The sequence below is a fragment of the Callorhinchus milii genome, unplaced genomic scaffold (assembly GCF_018977255.1).
Source record: "Callorhinchus milii isolate IMCB2004 unplaced genomic scaffold, IMCB_Cmil_1.0 Scaffold1, whole genome shotgun sequence".
NCBI classification, from domain to species: Eukaryota; Metazoa; Chordata; class Chondrichthyes; order Chimaeriformes; family Callorhinchidae; genus Callorhinchus; species Callorhinchus milii.
Genome location: NW_024704742.1, coordinates 4,077,888 through 4,088,604, shown reverse-complemented (window position 1 = coordinate 4,088,604; position 10,717 = coordinate 4,077,888). Strand labels below are relative to the sequence as shown.

At 41.6% G+C, this 10,717-nt stretch overlaps 1 protein-coding gene across 1 annotated transcript; it reads right to left on the bottom strand.

Annotated features, from left to right (window-relative positions):
- Positions 1–650: 650 nt before the first annotated feature.
- LOC103182155 (zinc finger and BTB domain-containing protein 5) lies at positions 651–8,228 on the bottom strand. Its single transcript, XM_007899035.2, has 2 exons — positions 8,206–8,228; positions 651–5,099 (listed from the first exon to the last, which is right to left on the bottom strand). Exon 2 carries the CDS (start codon positions 5,093–5,095, stop codon positions 3,044–3,046), a length of 2,052 nt encoding a protein of 683 aa, XP_007897226.1. The 5' UTR covers positions 5,096–5,099; positions 8,206–8,228; the 3' UTR covers positions 651–3,043.
- Between the last annotated feature and the right edge of the window lie 2,489 nt (positions 8,229–10,717).

Below are 10,717 nucleotides of genomic sequence, written 5' to 3'. Positions count from 1 at the left end.
TTCGGTGATTGGGAGCCATGGGGAGACTGGCAAGGACTGGGGTGACGGGGGTACGGAGTTTGTTCCATTTAAATGTTGAATGGCAAGATGTAAAAAATATTGGTGGTTAGAAAGCTGAGGAACGGTACCAAGGCAAATGGTAGTTTGCATTTCACTTCCAAACAAACTACAGACAAATATGTCATTAGCTTACTCTTATCTTCAAAGCTTTAGAACACCCCCCACCCCCCCCCCAAAAAAAAATTACAGCCATTAAACTGTACTGTACAGCGTTTGATAGAGAATGAATTACAAGATTGCTTGTAAGATGGAGTCAAGTATTAAACATGTTGTGATAAGCATCAAGAGCTGTGCTGGTTGTTGTGTTAATGTTTACACCATTGACAAAACCAGAATTGCAATCATATGTCATAATATTGTGCTTATATTCGCACTAAATTACCATAATTTGTAATGACATTTAGAATAACTACACACCCACAAACTCGAATAACTGAAAACATTTAATTAATGTCAACGCTTTATACCTGAATGACTTTTTCTCTTTCCAGAGATGAGGAACCCTCTGGATTTGTTGACATATAGCTTCCAGTGCTCTTTGCTATGTATTAATAAACAGCTTGAAAATACTAGCTGGAAAAATCAAGGAATTTGTGTGGTTGTGAATTTTATTATTCATTACACAGTAAATTGACCTTATTTTACAGAGACCACAAGTTCTCTTTACACTACTGTACAAAATTACTTTAAACTACATAGTAAGTATGCTTTGACTTTTTTTTTAAAGCATTATTTCTTCGAGTCTCGTTCTTTAGCAAGTTTTTGGCTTATTTATCTCGGGTCAGGATGTCCAGCAGCTTAAGGCTCTTCACATTTTCTTAGCACAGTATAACTACTACAGCTTTTCCACTGTTCCGGATTTTAATACACTGTTTAGCAAAGGATTTAGGAGACTGGGGCGTTGTTTGGATGAGGTGAAGAAAGGTGCTGAAAACTTAGGAGGGTCCCCATAGCACAAGAGAAAGTCTGAACTTAGGGTTAAATATTGACAAGTGATAGGTTCGTGACAAGTGATGATAAAATTCTGTGGTTGAAATATTTCATTTTGAAAATGATTATAAAACACAGTTACAGAGCAGTGGACATGGATGGATTTCTAGTTGTCAATTTTTTAACAGGTATTTTAGTAGTTTTTAGGAGCCTGTAGATGCCATTTTCACTCAAGCCTTAGATAATACAGTAAAACACGCACAAGTCTTATCTTTATAAATCTTATAATCATCTAAGTCGTATATACAGCAACAACAACTTGCATTTATATAGCGGCGCCCTTCACGCAGAGTAGCATGAGCACTTATATTCACCCGAGCCCCATTCAGTTTCCTATCAAAACCACTTTGATTCCTTCGCACATCTCGTATTAATCACCTCCCAATTCGTATCGCCGCATTGAATCGTTGGAAATGACGTTCTCACCCGTCAACCCGTGCGCATTTACTGTCCGGCCGCATTGAATCGCGGGAAACACAGTCTTGATCCATCGACGCATGCGCAGAATTTAATTTCCCGAGATTCAATGCGATTCCAACGCTTGCGTTGACGGCCGAGGATGCATTAAATCGCGGGAAATGCAGTCTTGACCCGTCATTGCATGTGGGCTTACCGCTGCATTAAGTTACTCATGCGCAGTGTAGATTATTGATTAAATCAGATTTTCTACAACTTAAACTGTTTGCCTGCAACTTGGACTTCAACGCAAGACATTTTAAATGTTTACAGTCCTGACTGATCCGAGTTATGTGAGTTTTACTGTACTTTAGATGTTCCCGCTGGATCTATCCTATGAATAAGTTAATATTCCTGACCAAAAAACACTGTAAAATTTGGATTCTAAACAACACTAACACTTTCCTATACTCCGAGAACATAAAAATACATAAGTGCAATGTAAACACAGAAGGTTATAGCAGCCTGAATTCTTTGTGATTGCACATAGGCTGATTTTCTATTATACTATTATCGAAGACAATTTAATTTTTTAGAATCGATTGGATTAACCTGGTACACCATCTGTAATTCATTTGTTTGAAATCTTGGGTGATTTTTTTTCGTGAAAGAGGAAACATTTGCACTTTTGCACTCAAGTGTCACAATCAAGCACTTCCATGTTAACACAACATTGGGTGCAATACAAAGCTTAGTTTGTATTGTTCCAACCCAAGAGCATCGCTCTACAATTCATTCCTGTCCAGTTTAATCTCTCACACCAATGAGATTGCCAATGTAGTGGAAAGTTATGGCAATCCATGTTGTGCTGTGAATTTCAACCCCTTGGGAAATGGTTTGAGACAACTAAAATCACTTTGCTTCACTTCAGATTGGTTATAGCTGTCAGAGAGAGAGACTTAGAGAAAGATCTGTGCCATTATCCCGGCAACTTTCAATGTAAAATTCCACAGTTGAACCTCTTTTGGGATTTAGAACTGCTAAGCATGTGGCGACGTTAATGGTACTAAACTCTTTGCAGACTGAAAGAGATTTATCTAAGAATAAAGCACCTCCGATCTCCTGCACACTGGTTTGGTGGATTATAACATCAGTCAACAGTAGATGAAGACTAGCTATCCTGCCCTCTTCAAGTGTTGAGATAGGTTTGCATCCTAACTGTTTTCAGATTGCCTTACTTCTTGCCTTGCACGTTTGGATTTAAAACCTCTTCGAGAAAACACTTCAAAAATTTCTGGGCAACACACGGACACAATTCTGCACTGTCACTTTGCAGATTTGCATTAGTGTGCAACTACAGAAATGCAATAGCTTAAGAGCATATAAAAGTGCAGTTATGTACATTTACTAAATACTACAAAACATCAGTTGTCGTCAGCACCTGACTCACACAGCTGTCACTCAGCAGTCCCAATGTCTATGTTCAGCTTTCTTTCCCTTTCGTCTTCTACAAACCGGCCACGTGCCACAATCGCACAATTCTAAAACTCGTCACCGCCCCAAGGCGTTAAACTGAAGTCAAGCTGAACGTCCGACCTTACAGCAGAGTACTCGGCAGGCTGCTGCCGTGCCATCTCAAGCAGGTGGTTTTGGAATGCTTGTACAAGTGACTGGACTGACTGAACCGTTTGCCACATTTTAAACAGGCGTAGGGTTTTTCACCTGTATGGACGCGAATGTGCTTCTTACAATCTGTTAGAGTCAAAAAGGTCTTGCAGCAAATTTTACAAGCATATTTACGGGCACCTTCCACCACCAGAACATTATGCTCCGACATGGCTTTCTTGCATTTCGAAAGTACGTCTGCGGACGCCCGAGTCAGCTGTGGAGCAGCTGAGTGAAAAGAGTGCTTATTCTCAAAAGGGGAAGAGGTGCTGTTTAACAATCGCACCTGGGAACTGGAACCAATGTCCTGGGAGAGAGATCCTCCATCGCTCACAGAGGTTACGATGGGCATTTTAGGAGCGATGCGTCGATAAGATGGGAAATTGCTGGCTCCTCCTCGCGATGAAATGATAGACTGCCTGGACAGAGAATGTAATCCGGAACCAGGCCTGGGAAAGTCTAATCTGAAGGGTTCTCCTCCTCCTCCTCCTTTGTACCCTGAAGGCTGCACACACGGCAAACTCAGCATGTCTTGCATAGGTCGCATAAAATGAGAGTCAGGCGAGTCATGAAATGGATGCTCCAATCGAGGTGCGGTGGTTGTGGAGCTGTTACTCGTGGGCATAGACGACATTGGACTCATTAAATAAGAGGCTTCGCTTTCCATTCTGCCGTCACTGGTTGTGTTTGGAATGTTATCCTCACCACTCAGATTGCCACCGAAGCCAATGGTTCGGCTCTTATTCAAGAAGCTGGAAATGTGAAAAGGAGTTTTGGCATCGGAGTTATTTGTAGACTCCAGTATGTGCATATCGGTGACCCGGTCAGTGGTAGACTGAGGATCAGAAAAACTGCGGTCACTGCTCTCTGGGCTAAGCTCCAGTTTCTCTGCGCTTGGGATCCCCCCTTCCACTTCAACCAACTCGCTACCTTCGGCCTGGGAGGCCACGTCACTCGTCTCGTCCTGTGGCTCAGGCGAACTCAGTGGCTCAGCCTTCACCACGACTCGAACGTGGACCTCGCCTCCATTCAGGTGGAGTTCTGTGGTCTCAGAGTGAAAATCTGACTTTTCGATTGGATTGTCCTGGTTGAAAGCATTTTCAACCTGATTTGCTTGCGAAGCGATCGATTGTGAGAGGATGACTCCACTGTTGTCTGACTGACTTGGTACCTGGTTATCGTCGGCTGCGCTGAAGGTTTGCTCAAACATGATAGTGTTGTCCTCATGGTTTTCACCAACTGCGTTAGTTTTACAGCCATCTCCCAACTTCAGCGAGTCTGGTGCAAACAAATCCTCGCAAGTGTGTACCACTGCCTGTCCACTGTCCGACGTGCCTTCAGTGATAAGAGACTCATCCACAGAAGGCCTCATTCTCTGCTTGGATCGCTCGTCAGGGATGGCCTTTCTCTTTTGGAGACGTCTCAAGGGGAATGTGGTGGACTGATCTTCCAAATGATGTCTAAGCGAGGAGTTCACATTGACTTGCTCGTCCATGGTCTGAGTGGAGCTAAGAGCAGAACTTACTAAACTCAGACCCAACTGCTGAAGCAGAAAGGATCTCTGCATTCGAGCATTCTGTTCCTGTAATCTTTCACTTGTCGGAGACATAGGGACAGTCCTGGTGGTCAAGTAGTGTTTGCACGCCTTCACTACAGAATTCAGATGGAGATGAGATGCTGCCAGTAACACATCCATGACATTACTTTCTCCCAGCATGAGAGTAGATGTATACATCATTTCGACAAGGGCAGCAAAGGCCTCTGCTGTAACCACTTCGCTGTCCAACTGAACCATGTTGAGGGATTGGTCGCTCTCCGGGACGGTGAAGAGCGCTCGGAAATGGGTGCTGCAGGCTGCGAGAACAGAGCGGTGGGCTTTAAAGTGACGGTTCCCCACGACAATCACACAGTCGCAAAGTTGGCCATGAAGCCGCTGATAGTTCAGCTGTTGGAAGACTTGTTCAAAGTGCCCTGGAAAATCCATGACCCTGTTAAAACAGAAAAGGCAGAAGTGTCTTATGACCCAGTGAGAAATCCTCCTACTGTATTTTCGCCCACAAAATACACAGTGAATTCACTTTACAGTATATTCTGTGAAGCGCTTTGAGACGTCTTGAAAACATAAGACCTTGTATCAAATGCAAGGATTATTGCTGCAGCAAATTTTATTTTTCTAATATATAACTGCATTTTCTAGTAATAATAATATCCTAACATTTGATATAGGCGCCTTATCACGTCATTGAGATGTCTCAAAGTGCTCCTGTTAACCCTGCAAGCCAAAGTCCTGACGGGTAGGGTGGTCCTAGCTGGACAAGCAGCTGAAAAGCTTGCCGGACAGCAATATCGATGACAAGCTATGCAGTTTTAGCTGGGTAGAATACAGCAGTTACCCCAACACACACTCTGGAGTCCCCAAGCCTTGGCTCTTGCCAGCCTGCGCCTATTACTTTGCAGAATTAGGTAAGCAGAATGGGTCCCTCCAGGGAGAGAGAGAGAGTGAGAGCGCATTCTATTCCAACAATCTATGGGATTTTCATGTGTAGGTGGGACGCATGGAAATCTCAGCTTGGTTTGGATACTCTGAAGCATGGTGATGGGTTTCTGCATTGGTCAGACACCCGGCTGATCCCACTACCCCCCAAAAAAAAATTGGAAATATTTTCACCAAGCGTTAAAAGGCTATGAGTTCAAGCCCCATGACGAGATCGAGCTCATAGACCAGTAGTAGTTGACACTCCAGTGTCAGTCCTGATTATCAAAGCGGATGAAAATGAAGCATGTTATAACGGTATTTAATATCTTGTCCTTTGGACAAGGCATTAAACCAAGGTCCCAGATAGATGTTAACGGTCCCATGGCACTATTCATAAAGAGAGTTTCTTCCGGTGTCCTGGCCAATTAAAAAAAAGTTATTTACTTTACGTATGTTTGTGGTGAGCTCAAATGATTGATCAAATTGTCGACAAAATACAGTCACAACACTTTATAGAAAAGTCGCTTTAAGTATGTTGTTGTGATTTGACACTACATCAAATGCAAGGGATATTAAATTGTGGTTATTGGAATGTGGAGTAATCCCTAAGTTTTGGGCGCAGCATTTAAATTATTTAACAGCAGCTTTGGGAGGCTGGTCCTTAACCATTAATTGACAAGTTTAATTTTTCACTTGTGTGAATAAACATTTTATTGGGTTGTGAACTGATTGTTCATTCCCACAGAATGAAATATCATAACTTCCAGACATTTTCCAGGACTGAATTATATTATCTGCACATTACAAAAGTTCAAGCGCTCTGTTGCGCTACCTTACGTGAGGGGCACTACATAAATGCAAGTTGTTGACGTTGACTGTCGGTTCTCAAAAAAGATATAAATATGACTGATTGGGGAATTACTGCTCTAATTACAACAGGAGTGTACACTCACTCACAGAACTGTCAGTGCCCGACCAAAAAAGGAAAGGGACGCATAGGCTTGTGCTCTCTAATTTCCGAAGACAATGTTCTAGGTCACATGGAGCCCAAGCCCTGGAGAAGATCCAAGTTCAGTGCTAATGTTTATACTTTAAAAGAGATTTCCGTTGGTATTTGCCAGATGGTGAAACTGACTGTATTGAGTGGTACTTTTCCACTGTGAGAACTAATGAATGGCCATTTATTTTGAAGACTTTGTAATGCTCCTTGAGGATGTTAGTACTGTACTGCAAAGCAGATCCCACACCCATTTCAAACTGTGTGAGCAATCATCAAGTGCTCTCAGGGAAGATATCGCACAGGCCATGTGAAGTACCACACACACCCTCAGGGCCTGATGGCATGCATCCAAGAATACTAAGGGAAGTCAAAGAGGAAATAGCAGATATTCTAACTACAACCTTTCAAGCATCCTTGGGTTTGAAAGCTGTGCCAGAAGACCAGAAGGTTGCTACCATATTACCTCTGTTCAAAAAGGGACAACATAAGAAGCCAATAAACTATAGATTAGTTAGCCTAACATGTATAATGGGCAAACTTTTAGAGGCCATACTACAGGATTCTTAGTTAGCTAAATATCTGAAATATGTGGATACCCAGCACTGTGCTTAAGAGTATCCAAACCAGAAAATGTTCCACATATGTATGCCACCTAACACATGGAAAGGTTCCTGTATCTATAATAATACTTGCATTTGATATTGTGCCTCAGCACGTCTTTAAGACGTCTCAAAGCGCTTCACAGAATATACTGTAAAGTGAATTGACTGTATATTTTGTGGACAATCACGCACAGCAGTGTCCCACCAACAATCATGGATTGAGTGACCAAATTTTTTCTTTTTTTTACTCACGCAAAAGCGATCAACTAACAACTATATGTGTCATTAGTACATTTAAACTGGGGTGAAGAGAAATTGTTTGTGTTTTTGCATTCTTGAAAGCTAGAATCTAGGCATTTCATTATTTTAATATGTCGGTTTGAATAACCGTAACTGAGACAGAATGCTGTACTTCGCACGTTAATCGAACCTGCTGCTTTCGCTAATTTATTTTCTGCTTTGGTGTTCCTACAAAAACGACTCAAAAAGTCACTTCAAAGCCAACAAGAGATGAACTGCATTGCCTGCTACCATCCAAATAATCCATTTCCTGGAAAATGTGCTGGAATGCTAGCTCCGTTTGCACACTTTCATTACCCCCGTGCATTTCCTGCCTTCATTTCAAATGGAATGCAATTTGTGAACTGTGCCATAGAGCCATATGAAGACACTGCCCATTTCACACAAAGCACCTCTTGATCTTGGCTGGACTGCTGGTGGGGGTGGTGGGATGGGGTGGGAGGAGGTAAGAGTGCTGCCTGAGGTTTGAGGAATGCGCATGAGGTTTGCAAACGAGGATGAGAACTTTACATGTACAGCGCTCGATAGAAAACTCAATGATGTGCAAATTTCAAATGTTGGAATGTGCGTGTGTGTTGGGATGGGGGGGGACGGGGGCGGAGAATTAAGATCGGATGTATGTAGGAAAAAGAAAAGAATAACATTCCTATAATAAAATTTGAAGTCCTTTAAAGAAAGTGGGCTTTACACTGGCACCAGACATAGCAATCACATACCTCAACAGTCCTGCTCAGTTCACAGTATAGTTACCGTAACGCATCAAATTGACTCCTGTGAGCAACGGGCATAACAGATTACATTTCTTCAACCGCTGACCCACCTTCCAAAGCCCTATTCAAAGAGGGAAAAAAAGTTCATTTTCAACGCGACACAAATGCATCACAAAGAGACTAAAACAAAAATTAAAAAGGTCCCTAAGATATTAGTTGTCAGCACGGACCAGATTCAAACCTGCAGTCTTATACTCTGTATGGCCTATTGATGTTCCGTATAATGCCTACCACCCACCAAAGCTGATTGGGGGGAGGCGGAAGTATTTTCAGAAAGTTAACACTAAGGTTACGTATTTCAGTAATATCCTATAAGATTGTTTTAAGGTTATTATGTTCGCTCCAAAGCCACCTCTAAAAACTTGCAGGACATTTTTATTAACGTTAGTTTTTCCTGCAAGTCAAACTGTGATTGCATCCTAAACCTCAGAACCCACTTGTAAGCTTTGATGGCCTGTCGCAACCCAGTTATAGCTTCAGTACAAAAAATATCAGGCTTACTAAATATTTCTGACCCACATTAACATAGTAAGAACTAAATGCATTAAATATTAAAATATAGTACTTGTCGTATTTGTTGTATAAATCCTAGGTACCACTTAATAAGAAACCTGAGCTTGCTTCTCTTTGATGAGTTTATCAAAGTTTGGTGTAAAAGTACAGTATCACTGCAACAGCACCGTTTAAAGACTTTTCCATTTCAATGACAACAATTTGCTTCTCTGACTAAAATAAACTCCAAACTCTCCACTGCAAGATTACAGTAAAATGATCATATGTGGCAGTGGATTGGCAGATCACTGGCACCTACTGCTGTTTGAATAATAATAATCCTTGCATTTGATATCGCACCTTATCACGTCTTCGAGATGTCTCAAAGCGACTGACAACCGGGTTCCTACTTACTGCGAGGTAAACAGAGGTAAGTAAACTTGCTCAACGTCTTGCCCTCCCGGGAATCAAACCCAGGTACTTGCGAGGCGAGAGCTCTAACCGCCAAGCTACAGGACTCCACAGGATAACGGCTAAATAGCTTTATTACAGAGCTTCTACGGCAAGAACCACAGTTTCCAAATTCTCGACGCTCCACAATAATCGCTTCGCTGTTTGGATTCATTCAATGAACGGCTGTGTAATTACCGGCTGGCCAAGGCAAGTTGTGAACCGGTCTGTACCATTTGCCAGTTTTTGTGGAACATCGAGAGTTTAGAGCCCTAACACGCGGTGCAGCACGAATGATATTCATTTATTTTCAAAAATGCATAAATGTTTTAAATCTGTTCGCAACCCGTTGATGCATTCTGATGACCTAGTTTTGCGACCCACGGGTTGCGAAACCTTGTTCCAGACTATTCTAGCAAAGAATTTGGGGATACAAGCACACCACAAAAGGATGAATGAAATACAACAAATCCCTTTGGATATCTGGGTGACAAGAATATCCAACCACTTCATGTCATTTGTTAATTTATCTAAGAAACAATGGATTCAAAACAAATTGCCATGCTCTTATTTCATGATATAGTGTAATTCAGTACCTCTTTAAAGCTCTACTGAAGATAGAATGGATGTGCACAATTAGGCCCATCTATGGGTATACTATGGGCAAGTGAGAGACCTGAGTTCAATTCCAGGCAGAGGGCGAAACCTTGGGCAAGTTTCCTTACTCCACACAGAGCCTAATAATAATCCCTCCAAAACAAAACAATAATAAATTGGTCATTTTCAATCCACGACTGTTTGTGGGACATTGCTGTGCGCAATTGGCTGCCGCGTTCGCCCACAAATATACAGTCAATTCACTTTACAGTGTGTTCTGTGAAGCGCTTTGGGACGTCCTCCTGACGTGAAAAGCGCTATATCAAATGCAAGGATTATTATTATTATTATTATTATTATTATTATTATTATACCAGACAAAAAATATATATGAACTTCAGTCAATCTACATTGAATAACTGAATATGAGAGGCCAGACTTACGTTTGTTACATTATACCAATGAGACATCTCAAACGTGCCTTGCTCACATCAAAAGGTTTTCAAAAAAAGGGGGGGGGGGGGCAAACTCTAATATTCTTTAGTCTACTTGAAGATTATAGAATTAAAAAAAGCAAGTGACTCTTGGATCTTAGGAGCTTCAGTTAAACACTCCACACACAATATACAGTCAATTCACTTTACAATGCATTCTGCGAAGTGCTTTGAGATATCTCAACGATGCGATGAGATGAATATCAAATGCAAGGATTATTACGGATTACTATTACTACAACTGGATAGGCAGAGTGATGAATTTAATTTACCGTCGACAGTTTTCAGTCAACTGAAACTTTCTATCACATCATTAAGTTTGTTTAGTTTGCCTAGTTCTCCATTCTTTGTGCTCTATACATTGCACTGGTTATTTGCCGTCATTTGTTAATAAACTTATTTCGATTTGATTGGAAAAGGATCTG